Source organism: Brienomyrus brachyistius, chromosome 18 (genome assembly GCF_023856365.1).
Source record: "Brienomyrus brachyistius isolate T26 chromosome 18, BBRACH_0.4, whole genome shotgun sequence".
Classification (NCBI taxonomy): domain Eukaryota; kingdom Metazoa; phylum Chordata; class Actinopteri; order Osteoglossiformes; family Mormyridae; genus Brienomyrus; species Brienomyrus brachyistius.
Window position 1 is genome coordinate 9,301,193 of NC_064550.1, and position 14,783 is coordinate 9,315,975.

Below are 14,783 nucleotides of genomic sequence, written 5' to 3' on the forward strand. Positions count from 1 at the left end.
CAGGACCGGATGGCTGTTTGTCTATGCTGGACTACCTCCACCACCCCTTTTCCCTCACCTGTTGCAAGTTGTGTCATTTTATGTTGTAAGGTGTAGTGACCATGTGCTTATGTTGCTGAGGTGTTTTTTTCGGTTCCTACAATGTCCTCCCCATTGGAGTACAGTCTGGGGGCTGTTTTTTTTATTCTCCTGTCTACCCCCTACTCTGATGTTTGTGTATATGTATGGTCGGGTTGGTGGCCAGTTTTTTCGCTGGTACTTGTGACTAGTGACATGGTATATTGCAACAGCAATAAAGGGTTCTCATATCATATATCATATCATAACACTTTAAACGCTTAATTACCATAAAAACAAAATCACATGCGACTGAATAGGGAATACTCATGAAAAAATATACACGACAGTCTTATGAAAATGTTTCAAATCTGAAATAATCTAAATGATTTATCACCCATTGTGCCTTTTAATTTTCTTCATATCAAAGCATATAGAGTCAATATGAGAAAAAATGACAGACGTTACTAAATTCCAGCTTGCTAAAGGCTTTACGGATATTATTACTGTACATTTCATGTTTAAACTGATACAATACAGGGGAGGCAGGTTGATATAGCAAGTAACACTGTTGCCTCACACCTCCAGGGTTTGAGTCCTGCCTCCACTCTCTTTGTGTGCATTTTGCATGTTCTCCTCATGCAAGCCAAAGACACGCAGTTAAGCGTATTGCTTAGTAGCAGTTGGAAGGCGGACAGATGCTATAATACAGCATGTATTACATTTACTACTTACAGCTTGAGGTTGATGTGTGGATTTACCAAGATTAAGTAGATTTTTTTTTTACTTTTCACTCATCTCTTGTATATTTGCAATTGTGATTTATAATATATAATGGATTGTTTTTTTTTATAAAAGTCATTTTTCTAAGAATAACAATGATTTTTAAATTGAAAGTTTACAGTATTTAGATACAAGGTATATGCAAACTTATTTAATTTTTACAAACAAATGTTTAAGAGGGGAAGGATAAGATCAGAATAAAAGTATGTTTCAAGAACGTCACCATTTTAAAACTATTATTATGGAATAAAGTTTACATAATTAATATGGCAACTTTAATTGCAAAACATACATTGTCTTCAGCTGAAACATAAATGAGCTTGTTGTTACACAGCAATGTATTCTGTGGATGAATACAGAATGTTAAATTTCCCAAAAAATTGTATGCTTTTGTACTCTTGTGCATTTCAATATGCCTCCAAGAATTTTGGGTATGATATCTGGAATTAAGGAAAAGTGTAAACTTAGCTGCATAGTATGACTGTTTTTGTTAGACAGGATGATATACATGAAGATGCTTTAGTGTTTTAATGTCTTTTTTTTGCATGGCACTCAGATACATCAGGTACCTTCTGAGTATTATTGGGGGTTTTTTTTTCAAGATTTTTACATGTTACTCTTTAAGCTAGAAAATGAAATATTTAGAGAAATAAATATTTTGCAAATCTGATCAAATTCTGGCCATTCATTTAAAACGGGCATTTACAGTGGACCCTCGAGTTACGACCGGCCTGACATACGAATAATTTGGGTTACGACCAAAATTTTTGTTTTGACTTACGACAAAAGTCTTGCGTTACGAGCCGAATGCCGGTCGAAGCCAAAACGTGTATCCGCTTGTGCGGCTGTGAATAAAGAACCGAGATGCTCCTGTAAGCGTCAGTCTGAGCCCAGATACGCCTGTTTGTGGGCGGCATGTCGGTCAGTGCAGTGCTTTATATCATTAATTTTGCTAATTGCTATCAAAACGGATAGAAAAGAAGCTAAAGAAGAAAGAGAAGGTAAAGAAAGCAATCACGATCGAAAAGAAGAAGGAAATTGTGCAGAAATATGAGGGGCGTTCGTGTGACCGATTTCGCTAACATGTACAGCATGTCGAAATCTACGATCTCGGTTATTTCGTTCATTTCTTATGGGAAAACAGTCTTAACTTGCGACCAGCCCTCGCGAACGAATAGAGTTCGTAAGTCAATGGTCCACTGTACATTTTTCTGAACAGCATTTGTTTGTATTTCTTTTTATTTGTATATTAAAGCAGTGTTGTTTGTCACTGCAGCCTCTTGTTAAACTTAAGGTTAAGAAAGTTATTGGACAACATACATATTTTTAACATTTTATTTTATTCCTGACTTGAAAGTGATAAACGACAACGAGAGGGGATTATTCAATAAATCAAGATTATGATCAAACAAATAAAATAACACCGAGGTGAAGGAAGAGACGACGGAGAAAAATTAGTGCTGTCAGCTACTTTTCATGGAAAGTCTGCTGGAAAAGTCGCCAAATGTCAGTACAGACGCCATCGTTGAGTATTTGCATCCTGCCCTGTGTCAGATGGTGTCACTCCTTAGGTGTTTCTGTCTTACCCTCTGTGCTCAACTATTCCGTTTTAGTGCAGCCAAACTCCCAATAAATCTGTTTATTTGCATTTTTTGTGTTTCTGCTGTCAAACAACGGATGTGTGAAGTCGTGGCTAAAATAAAGTGCAGTTAAGACTACATGTTAACCAGCAGTCACTTTCAAGCCATTTTCAAGCCGCTGCTCTGCACTGCTAAAACTCTGATTTTATAACCACGACGTCGTCTGACAACATCACGATACACATAATTAAACGACAACGACTGTGTTGTGATTTCGGTTATATTTACATGTAAAATGAACAGTCCGAAAGAAGGCTATGTTTGTCTGAAACATCGCTAGATTTGGTGCCAGCCGGCTTTTTTTAAACAAACAAAAAGTCGCTAGATCAACACTGACTGAGCGATACACCAAAGGAAAGTCACTTCCTGTTCCGGTGACGTCAAAAACAACGCGACATTTACCCTGTAAACTCCATGCCTCCTCTCAGCAGTGCTCACGTGTCGCATGTCTGTTAGTAAGATAATAGTAATTTAAGAATATTTCTTCGTTTTTTTCAGCGAAATGACAGGGGAGACGAAAGCAACAAAAACTATAAATCCAAGAAACGATCCTGTTAAGAACTTTGAAAAGTGGAAGAAAAAATACGACAAAACTAAAAAACGTGTTAAACGCCAGAAAAAGCAGATTAAAAAACCCGAATGGCAGATTGAAAAGGAAAAAATCAAGAAATTGGTCGATAAATATTCGGAGGTAAAACGTCTCATTGTAATTGATTAGTCTGTCAGACTCTCTTATTCTTCATGACAGAAGCTGTTAACTGTTTGTGAATGTTTTGCAGTGTGTTGTACATAATTGTCTGCATCATGCGATTCGTTGTTGGACCGTACGAAATTGGCAGGTCAGACTAGTGTATATGCTGACTGAAGAGTGTCATCAAACATTACCTGTAGTGATCGCTATTGGCAGTCCCATGTGGATTAAGTTGTCTGTGTGCCGTATGATCCGTTTCGCTTAACATGATTATCGAATTGAAATCATGTTGGTTCTAAAGTGGACTTTGCCACTAATAACTAGCATCGTCTTAATTGTGTGTGTAAAATTTGTGAGTCATAGTCATGTTAGTACTAGTTGTTATTGTGTAAAATTGATACGATTCCTAATTGTGTGTGTGTGTGTGCTGGAGCATCCTGTTTTATAGCATTAATTAACGTTAGTTATCTTATTTTTTATATGTTTTAATGCCTTTCAGATAAACACCAAGGATGTAGTGAAGTTTTCAGATTTCCCATTATCAAAGGAAACATTAAGAGGTATTTTCAGTAATTGATTGTCATACTTTATGTTTTCTCCTTCTGCCTTTCTCCTGCTACTCTGACTGTTTCCTTGTCGGCTGTTATGTGCTGTTGGACACACAAATGCTGCAAAGACACAGGAGCACGTAACACTGCTGATGTTTTATGTATGAAATAATAAAAAATGTATTTCCTTGAATTTTAATTATATAGTTTTAATTTTCATTATTTGTAATATTGCACTTTTTTGACTCCTGTTAACAATTATTGGGTTTCCCTGCTCAGGACTGTTAGAAGCCCAGTATCGGCAGCCCACGGAGATCCAGAAGCAGACCATCGGCTTTGCTCTGACAGGGAAAGATGTGCTGGGTGCCGCAAAGACTGGTTCTGGCAAAACGCTGGCCTTCCTTATCCCTGTAAGCAAGCTCCATTACAGTGGACAGTCTGTTTGCACTTTATCCTCATTGATACCGGCAGCTGCAATATTGTGTCTGTTTTACTGTTATCCATGATGTAGCGTGCTGGTAGCGTGCTGGTTACTTTAATGAAATGCACAATTTTTAATTTCTATCAACTCTTTTGAGATGAAACTCAAAGTATTTCTTAAAGCAGAGGATCTCTGCCATTGTAGTTGGATTTGCTCTGTCTAATAAAAGATGTACTCAATGTACTTTTCATAGGTTTGTGCGTGTTTAGCGATTCTGGAACTGCTTTTTTGCTGAGCAGATGTCATCTGATGATGCAGACTGCATTTCCTGCATTCCCCTGATGTTTCGGATTGGAGCTATGTGCTGCGGTACTTGCGTCTGATTGGCTGACCTGCTCACACAGGTCCTGGAGTGTCTGTTTCGCCAGCAGTGGTCAGCAGACGATGGATTGGGTGCCCTGATCATTTCACCCACACGAGAGCTGGCCTATCAGACCTTTGAGGTTCTGCGAAAAGTGGGCAAGAATCATGAGTTTTCTGCTGGCCTCATCATTGGTGGAAAGGTGCTTTTCTTATATTGTTAACTTTTTGTATTTTTTTGGGGGGTGGGAGTGTTATCTCATTGTTAGAATTGGTTGTAAACTCCTGTTTTAAGTTAAACATAGGTATTCCTTATGCTGCTAGTATTCAAATTCTTAACCTTTCCTAATCAGAAATATTTGTGACTATGAATGTGTAGCACAGTGGGATTGAAAATACAGACTGCATGTAAAACATCTGTATCCTCCTGGGATCCAGGGGAATTTTTTTAATTATTATTTTTTTCCATTAATTTTGAGTTGATAGGAGGAGGAAGTCGGTAATGTCACAGCCCATACATGTGATGTCATAATAAAGCCTTAACACTTAATAGAGCAGCATGTAAAGCATGAGGTATGAGGTCAGAAATGCTTTGATGGGTCTCTGTAGGGTATTTATTTTCCCATTAACTGTTTTGTAATTAGGTAATTTGTATTTAGTAATTAGGTAATTGGTATTTGAAGCATTCTTATAATGCAAATTATTCTTGAATGCTAGAGAGATTGCGTGGAGGGCAATGGGGTTTCTTGGATGTACCTGAAATGTTTCTTTCCCCTCTAAGAACTAAAGGAAATGGCTTCCTGATATTTAAGTTTGGACCATTAAAGCGATTTCTAGGAACTACTTGCACTTTAGTCATTGAGTACATGTGTATATGTATTCAGTGTTTTACATTATAAAAGGCCAACTTTCTCAGTTTTTTTCAGCTTAGGTTCTTATTAACGGTAACGGTTTTTTCGCCATGTGGATGCTGCGAGGCTGAACCGCCCTTGTTGTGGTTGTTACGGTTACAGGATCTGAAGCAGGAGTCCGAGAGGATCCACCGCACCAACATCATCATCTGCACCCCGGGCCGCCTGCTGCAGCACATGGACGAGACCTGCACCTTCCACGCCTCCAGCCTGCAGGTGCTGGGTACGTGTTTCCCCAGGACGAAAATCACCACGCATACACCTTTTGTTTCCCGGTGGTTAAACTCGCATTTTTCATGATATCCTTAATTGAAGAGCAAATTACGAAAACTCGCCCAGTCAATTTCCTGTTGCTTTTGAAATCGGGATTCCTCATCATATCTGGTGATATGGGAACGGAAACTCAGCGCTCATGTAATCCAACAAAGAACTTAAAGAAATTACATTTCCAAAACTAAGTCCCCTGGAATTTTCTCAGGTGTATTCTATGGACCCACTCAGTTTTGAGTGTCATCAAAATATCTGCTCCGCTTAAGAATTATGTAAGCAGGACTAGAGAAAGAGAAATACGTACTTAGATATGTCTAGCTTGCAGCCACAGAGGTTTGTATATCTGGGGATCCGCTGGTGGTGGTTTTGCTCTGAACGTTTGTGTGGCCACCGCTGTCTCTCAGTGCTGGATGAGGCCGATCGCATCCTGGACATGGGGTTTGCGGACACGCTGAACGCCATAGTGCAAAACCTCCCCAAGACTCGGCAGACGCTGCTGTTCTCAGCGACTCAAACAAAATCTGTGAAAGACCTGGCCAGACTGAGCCTGAAGGATCCTGAGTACGTCTGGGTCCACGAGAAGGCCAAGTTCAGGTAGGAGCGCGTCCCGTCCCGCCCCATCCAGTCCAGTCCCGCCCCATCCAGTCCAGTCCCGCCCCATCCAGTCCAGTCCCATCCAGTCCCGTCCAGTCCCGCCCCATCCCGTCCCACCCAGTCCCGCCCCATCCAGTCCAGTCCCATCCAGTCCCGTCCAGTCCCGCCCCATCCCGTCCCACCCAGTCCCGCCCCATCCAGTCCCATCCAGTCCCGTCCAGTCCCGCCCCATCCCGTCCCACCCAGTCCCGCCCCATCCAGTCCAGTCCCGTCCCACCCAGTCCCGTCCCATCCAGTCCCACCCAGTCCCGTCCCATCCAGTCCAGTCCCGCCCCATCCAGTCCAGTCCCGTCCCACCCAGTCCCGTCCCATCCAGTCCAGTCCCGCCCCATCCAGTCCAGTCCCGCCCCATCCAGTCCAGTCCCATCCAGTCCCGTCCAGTCCCGCCCCATCCAGTCCAGTCCCGCCCCATCCAGTCCAGTCCCGTCCCACCCAGTCCCGTCCCATCCAGTCCCGCCCCATCCAGTCCCGTCCCGCCCCGTCCTGTCCAGTCCCGTCCCATCCAGTCCTGTCCCACCCTGTCCCATCCAGTCTCGTCCCATCCAGTCCAGTCCCGCCCCATCCAGTCCCGTCCCATCCAGTCCAGTCCCGCCCCATCCAGTCCCGTCCCATCCAGTCCAGTCCCGTCCCATCCAGTCCCGTCCCATCCAGTCCAGTCCCGCCCCATCCAGTCCCGTCCCATCCAGTCTCGTCCGATCCAGTCCAGTCCCGCCCCATCCAGTCCCGTCCCATCCAGTCCAGTCCCGCCCCATCCAGTCCAGTCCCATGCTCTAAGGCTATCCAGCATTTTTCATCAGATTTCATTTAGGGTGCTGAGTCCCCATAATGATCAAATTCTAGATTTGTCCCTGTACAAAAGAATGCCAGTTTAGTTTATGCTGTTTGTGGTGTCTCAATGCCACTGGTTTGTGGTTTGGATTTGCGTCTGAATGCATTTCAGAGCATTCTCAGAAGTGTGCATGCATTTCAAATTTTGGGTATTTTAAACGTTTTCTTGCTCATAAATAAAAAAGATATACATTTTGCATTTCATATTATGTTGACTTGTCATGTATTTAATAGTAATGTATATCTGAGGATATATGCTGCTGTTTTAATATCACAACCAGTTCGTACAGAACGAGAATGAACCGTAACGGTTTGTGAGCCTGGTGGGCGAGTAGCTCTGATCATGTGATGGTTCTTCTGTCATTCAGCACCCCTGCCACCCTGGAGCAAAGCTACCTGGTGTGTGAGCTTCACCACAAAGTCAACCTGCTCTTCTCCTTCCTGAAGAGCCACCTGAAGAAGAAGATCATCGTCTTCTTTGCCTGCTGCAAGGAGGTGGGTATACTGCCAATGTCTGCCAATGTGTCTCTACCACATAGCTTCCGAATGACCCGTTTGGTTTCAGCCAATCGAAGTCCCACCTGTCGTGGATATGGGTGGCATTCTCTTGCTTGTGTACCACACGCGCCTGATCCCTACATGGTGAAGTTTTAAGTATTGAAAATATACTGAACAAAAATATAAACGCAACACTCTTGTTTCTGCTCCCATTTTTCATGAGATGGACTTAAAGACCTACAATTCATTCCAGATACACAATATTACCATTTCTCTCAAACATTTCTCACAAATCAGTCTAAATGTGTGATAGTGAGCACTTTTGCTTTGCTGAGATAATCCATCCCACCTCACAGGTGTGCCACATCAAGATGCTGATCTGACATCATGGGTAGTGCACAGGTGTACCTTATACTGCCCACAATAAAAGGCCACCCTGGAATGTGCAGTTTTTTGCTTTATTGGGGGTCTGGGGACTCAGAACCGGTCAGTATCTGGTGTGACCACCATTTGCCTCATGCAATGCAACACATCTTCTTCGCATAGAGTTTATCAGATTGTCAATTGTGGCCTGTGGAATGTTGGTCCACTCCTCTTCAATGGCTGTGCGAAGTTGTTGGATATTAGTGGGAACTGGTACACGCTGTCGTATACGCCGGTCAAGCACATCCCAAACATGCTCAACGGGTGACATGTCCGGTGAGTATGCTGGCCATGCAAGAACTGGGACATTTTCAGCTTCCAAGAACTGTGTACAGATCCTTGCAACATGGGGCCGTGCATTATCTGTCTGAGTGGCTGGTCTCAGACGATCTTGGAGGTGAACCTGCTGGATGTGGAGGTCCTGGGCTGGTGTGGTTACACGTGGTCTGCGGTTGTGAGGCCGGTTGGATGTACTGCCATATTCTCTGAAACGCCTTTGGAGACGGCTTATGGTTGAGAAATGAACATTCAATGCACGAGCAACAGATCTGGTTGACATTCCTGCTGTCAGCATGCCAATTGCACGCTCCCTCAATGCTTGTGGCATCTGTGGCATTTTGCTGTGAGACAAAACTGCACATTCCAGGGTGGCCTTTTATTGTGGGCAGTATAAGGTACACCTGTGCACTACCCATGATGTTAGATCAGCATCTTGATGTGGCACACCTGTGAGGTGGGATGGATTATCTCAGCAAAGCAGAAGTGCTCACTATCACACATTTAGACTGATTTGTGAGAAATGTTTGAGAGAAATGGTAATATTGTGTATCTGGAATGAATTGTAGATCTTTAAGTCCATCTCATGAAAAATGGGAGCAAAAACAAAAGTGTTGCGTTTATATTTTTGTTCAGTGTACAAACACATATATAATATAAGCTGCCAATAATGCATTGTTCAACTTCATGTCTGTAAATAGTCTGTTAAAGGGATTAGTAAATAATCTAAATCTGTTTGTAACACATTCTGTTTCAAAGTGATAATCTTTCTCCACCAATCAGGTGGTTACCAGTATCTCTTCATTTGTTTGTACCTTAATGACAATGTCTTAAAATGTCATGTGTATATAATGTTTGTCTCAAGTAATCAATAGAATATGAATACTTTCATTTGCACTATTTGCATATGAACAACATTTCGGCTCTGTATGACTCCACGCATCATTTACCTGAAACTCGCAGTATAAAATACTTTGACTTTTGGCTAAATCCTTCCAAAATCTCTCTCTTTTTTTTTTGGGAGTGGGGGGGGGGGGGCGTTTATCAGTTGATGAATTGATTAGATTGTACCCAAAAGTCTGAGGTTGTTCAATGATTGTAATACACATTTGATATACGGGCAGTGGTGGCTTAATGGTTACGGGAAGTGCACTTGTAAGTGAAAGATTGCAGGTTTGTATCCCCGGCCAGCAAGGCACCACTGAGGTACCCTGAGCAAGGTACCGCCCCCAAGCGCTGCTCCCCGGGCGCTGAATTAGCTGCCCCCTGCTATGTCACATTGTCACATATGGCAGTTCCACCGTTTGTGTTTATGTAGCTGGCAGAATGGCCCCCCTTGGATTTTTGTTTCACTAATGAGGGTTGTGGTGCTCATGCTGCATGCTCTGCTGATCGCCGCCCTGGTGGTGGGCTGACCCCCCTCCCTGCCACCCCTAGGTGCAGTACCTGTTTCGCGTGTTCTGCCGACTCCGCCCCGGCATCCCCGTCCTGGCTCTTCACGGCAAGCAGCAGCAGATGAAGAGGATGGAGGTCTACAACGATTTCATCGGCAAGAAGGCGGCTGTGATGTTTGCCACCGACATCGCGGCCCGAGGCCTCGGTAATGGCGACTCAGGGCAACACGAACGCAGGCGCTTAGGAGGCGGATCTCCATAGAGCAGAGGTAGGGAACCTGATCCATGGAGGACCGGTGTGGGTGTGGGTTTTTGGGATGACCTCTCAATGAGCCAATAACTCTGGGTTCCCAGGACTGGAGATGATTTTTTTTATTGGCTCATTGAGAGGTCATCCCAAAAAACCTACACCCACATTGGCCCCGCATGGGCCTGGTTCCTCGCCCCTGCCATAGAGGGATAGCAGGATCACCCACCCAGTGTGTTAGTGCTGTACTAACATTCCTAAATACGTCGTTTCATGTAATCCGTTAATCCAAGCCTTCATGAGTGCAAACCCACCCTGTATCCTCCGGAGTTCATAAAACAAGGAATGTGTAATTTGTCCTCTGCACAGACTTTCCTGCTGTTAACTGGGTGCTGCAGTTTGACTGCCCAGAAGATGCCAACACTTACATCCATAGGGCCGGAAGAACTGCCAGGTATGTTCGATTCTCCTGTGCCCCGGTGTGGGGGGAGGCTGAGTTACTGAAGCCAATTAAGTCGCTGGTGGTTCGAAGCCAATTACCTCAGAATGCCACCCAAAGAGTCTTTCCTTTAGCTTTTGGGGACATTATGATGGGTTTGTGGGGGGGGGGGCGCTATGGGGTGGTTTTTATGCATTGTTGAAAAGCCTCCTGTCAGCATTGTGTGATGAATCAAAGGGTGTCTGTTGCTGATCGCACTTTGGGGGGGTTGGTGGTGACGGAGGGAGGGGTGCAGACTGTGAGCGGGACGTGGGGGTGGGACAGGCTTTCTGAGGTGTGGATGCTTTAATGGTAGAGGTGTAAATCGCTCCAAATTCTGTTGATTACAGGGGTTTTATTGATTCGGTGGCTTGCTTCCATAAGACCGCTGGAACGGCTTCATTTTAAATCCCCGTTGAGATTTTTCAGTGCTGCCAGGCCAGAGGTATCGGTGTGTCGCGAAATACAATTTTACAGCTCAGCTTATGGAAAACCAATGGTATGAAATTTGGTCGTCTTGGAAATAGCAGAACGTTGCATTTAACGTTGATCAAGTCTGTAGCCATGGAAACGGGGTTTGATTTATGTTCTTCTTATATTGCTGTTTTCTTGGAAAACTTCTGTCCATTCCTGTATCCAGTGGTGCGTTTCTGCCCAGTGTTTTTGCTTGAAGAGCCCTTGTTAATGCAGTGAATGGCACTGAGGAAAATGCAGCACAGTCCCTGCTAAATTTAAGCGTCCGTCACTCTTTCTTGGCACCACTAGATGGCAGCATTGTGTAGCCCTAATCCTTTCCTCTCGAAGTCAAGAATAACTGAAGGTTGAATGAGCTTGAGGGGCAGTGTGATTGTGCAGTGGATAGCACTGTCGTTTCACACCTCTGGGACCAGGGTTCAAGTCCCCACCGTAGCTCCATGTGTGTGGAATTTGCTTGATTTCTTTCTCCTGCAGTTTCAAAAACATAATAAGGGGAATCGGAGTTACCAAATTGTGCGCGCGTGAGCCCTGCGATGGGTTGTCTCCCCATCCTGAGTTATTCCTTGCCTTGTGCCCATAGCCTCTGGGATTGACTCTAGACCCCTGTGACCCTGAATAGAACAAAGGGCTATTGAAGATGGAAGGATAGATAAATGGATGAATGGGTACAGAGAATGGATGGATGAGGCTGCAGAATGGCAGAGGGTTATTATAATATTGTTTGTGTGAAATGATGACATGCATCCCCGGTTACTTTTTGTAGCGGTTTGCATGTTTGTCCTGAGACAGGAACTGGACACCATTTCTGAACCAGATTAGTTTTTCTATTCGGCTCTTTTTGTTCTTTTTAGCCCTCGACTGACGCATAGGTGTCTGTCATCCTGCGAAATTCCATTCCTGTTTTCCTAAAGTCTGAAGAAAACGTTTAATTAAAGTGATCTTTCATCTGTAAATTTTTAAGAGCTGTCTGTGACCTCCGGAGTGCCCCTTACCTGTTCAGCCTTGTCAGACCTACTGCAGAGTTTAACCATCGCTGCATGTGTATATTACCTGTCCCCGTGGATAGTGTGATGCGTTAACTGTATTTCTGGCTGCACTTTTGCTGAGGCGCCATCTTTGTTTTCTGGTTTTATAAAATGGGATTTAAGAGGAAGGAGGCCAGAACGTGAATGTTTGTCGTTAAAGGTGATGTGTGCGATAATGTGAGCTACTTAGGGTGATTTTCCTCCTCACCAGCTACCGTACTTTTGAGAAGGTGGCAGAAGTACGGTACCTTCACGTTGTTGGCTTTTCCACTGCCGTAAAAACCGGTACAGACGCCGAATGACATCACAATTTGTGATTCATTATTTTGTACTGAATTTGAGAAGGGGGCTGTAGTATATTATAGGGCTATATTATACAATATTATACAAGCTAGGTTAAGATCAGGCTTTTTCTTACCTTCAGTTTGGTACGAATATTATGAGTTTAAGTCACGCTGAAACGTTTTTACTCTGTCATAAAGCATTAGCTAGCGTTGCAGTTTTAATCAATGTTCCTTTTAAAATCTGTTTAAATCTACTCCGCTGCTTTTGCATGAGTGCTGCATGCGTTCTCCTCGATGATTGTAATCGTTTCATCCTTGCTGCTTTAAATGCACTCCATCATGGGTCTGTGTGAAATTTCTGAACTCCGTTTTGCTTTATAAATAGGCCAGTATTTATTATAACAAAATTACATCGCTACATTTACAACAAAATCATGCTATATGCCTGCTGTCCTAGTATCTTAAACAAAATCATTTTTAAATTTCTTGTAATGCTATTCTGATTTTGTAGTTCTTCTAACCATGTATATTGTCAGGCAGACTATTTGCATAACCAGTCGTCGACGAAAGTGTATCGAGTCCCACCCAAAATATCAAAGAAGTAACCCAGCTGCTTTGGCGCTTTTGGTACTGGGTCTTTTGGTACTGGATGTTTTGGTTCTGGATGTTTTGGTTCTGGATCTTTTGGTTCTGGATGTTTTGGTTCTGGATCTTTTGGTACTGGGTCTTTTGGTTCTGGATATTTTGGTACTGGGTCTTTTGGTTCTGGATCTTTTGCTACTGGATCTTTTGCTACTGGATCTTTTGGTTCTGGATCTTTTGCTACTGGCACTCGACCGGAAATCGGTAGAAAAGCGAAAGTGCCAAGAGCACGGTACCTGGTGCAGTGTGAAAGTGCCCTATATGTACGAAAGATGAGCTATAGGCACGTTTAATGCTAGTGAGTATTAGAAGCATCTGGTGTTTCTGGCAAAAGACCAGTGACTGTGGTAGGGGGCCCACATAGACCTTACGTGGTCTGAGGCTCTGAGAATCTCAGCCTTCAGGGAGACCACTCAGCCGTTTTGGCCCAGGTACCAAAATTGCTTATGGGCATTGCACAGTTGGCCGGTAAGTGATGTCCTGTCTCAGGGCAGCTTGATCATCCCCTTATTTCTCCAGTACCTATGCAGTCCTTAAACTGGTGAAAGAGGAGAATTTCCTGCCATTACGTTTATACTTTTGTCCCTTCTCCCCTGGAACCCCCCTGCCAGCACACTCTGTCTGTAAGCTTAAGTGGTGGCGGCGTGTCGCTGTCAGATGAAGAGGGGGCTGCGTTGGGCTGCTACAGGCATCTTAACGTCCTGCGGCGGGGTCTCGCGCGTCTGGGTCTGTCTCCCACCGCCTAGCCACCGCCGCTGAGGCTGCTCCGAAGGGGATTCTCTGTGGGCTCCTTCTGAAATAATCCACTCAAACGAGCGCTCCGATGACAGTGCGTACATGGTCCTGCCCAAGAGCAGTGGGATAAGTTGACATTCCTTGATTTTGATATTCATTCATTCATTCATTCATTCGTTCGTTCGATTTGATTCTTTCAGTTGATTATAATTCATTCATTCATTCATTAGTTCATTCATTTTTGAGTACCCTGCAATGGATTGGCGCCCCGTCTTGGTTATCTCCTGCCTTGTGCCTGAAGCTTCCAGGATAAGCTCCAGACCTATGTAACCCTGCTTAGGGCAAGCAGGTATGGAAAATGGATGGATAGATATTTAGATTTAGTAATTTATTAATATTAATATATGACCTAGCATTCACCAAGAACATATAGCCCTAGCTCTTTGCATTGGGTGAAAATTCAATTAACTAATTAGCCTGCTCTGACTGAGTGCTCAGAAAATTAGCTTGCAGTTTTTTTTCTTAATTAGCATATAAAATCCTTTAAGTATTTTCGTTCGGATTCTAATTATTCCTGTAAATGTCTTTCCACTTTTCCCTCTTCTTTAAAGCTTAAATGACATTTAAATGACACAAGTCAGTTGTCTGGATTTATTCATTCTCTTTCTGGAGTAACATTTTAACCTGGTCCTCACTTCCTGTATGTTGGGGGGGGGGGGGGGGGACTGTAGAAATTCATCTGTCTTCCAGCTGCTGGACTGGATATAAAAATAAACGCTTAAAATGATGGCAGCACTAGATTGTCTGAGGGGCTGGACTGCTGGGTGTGGGGTAGGGTGAGTTTCAGAGCTCTCTTATTAAATGGTGTGAAGAGTGAAGGGCGTGTAGATTTACTGTGTGTTTTTTGTCAGGTTATAGGCAGCGTTTTGTTCCATCTGAGATTAAGATGTTTGAACGAAGCGCATTCCTGCACATGCGGCTTGAGCTGATTATACTTGGTTGCAGAAGGAGGATTCCGCGCTGTTGGGATTCTGTGTACGTGGGCTGGACCTGGCCAGACCGGGGGGGGGGGGTGGGACGTGATAGAGCTGTGGATTCCATGCGTGGGCATGATGCTTGTTCAGTGCCGTTTCTCAAAACG

At 43.9% G+C, this 14,783-nt stretch overlaps 1 protein-coding gene across 2 annotated transcripts in view; it reads left to right on the forward strand.

Annotated features, from left to right (window-relative positions):
- The first annotated feature begins 1,711 nt into the window (after window positions 1-1,711).
- The window catches only part of ddx10 (DEAD (Asp-Glu-Ala-Asp) box polypeptide 10), a 100,155-nt gene continuing 87,083 nt past the window's right edge, over window positions 1,712-14,783 (forward strand). Inside the window, exons 1-11 of one of the 2 annotated variants that reach the window (XM_048982973.1) lie at window positions 1,712-1,841; window positions 2,198-2,346; window positions 2,979-3,171; window positions 3,671-3,731; window positions 3,999-4,129; window positions 4,545-4,703; window positions 5,514-5,634; window positions 6,086-6,275; window positions 7,532-7,658; window positions 9,798-9,960; window positions 10,371-10,455. In XM_048982973.1, coding sequence (XP_048838930.1) covers window positions 2,983-3,171; window positions 3,671-3,731; window positions 3,999-4,129; window positions 4,545-4,703; window positions 5,514-5,634; window positions 6,086-6,275; window positions 7,532-7,658; window positions 9,798-9,960; window positions 10,371-10,455 — 1,226 coding nt within the window. In that variant the 5' untranslated portion in view covers window positions 1,712-1,841; window positions 2,198-2,346; window positions 2,979-2,982. The remainder of the gene's footprint in view (window positions 1,842-2,197; window positions 2,347-2,978; window positions 3,172-3,670; window positions 3,732-3,998; window positions 4,130-4,544; window positions 4,704-5,513; window positions 5,635-6,085; window positions 6,276-7,531; window positions 7,659-9,797; window positions 9,961-10,370; window positions 10,456-14,783) is intronic. The other variant, XM_048982974.1, reaches the window with a different exon arrangement.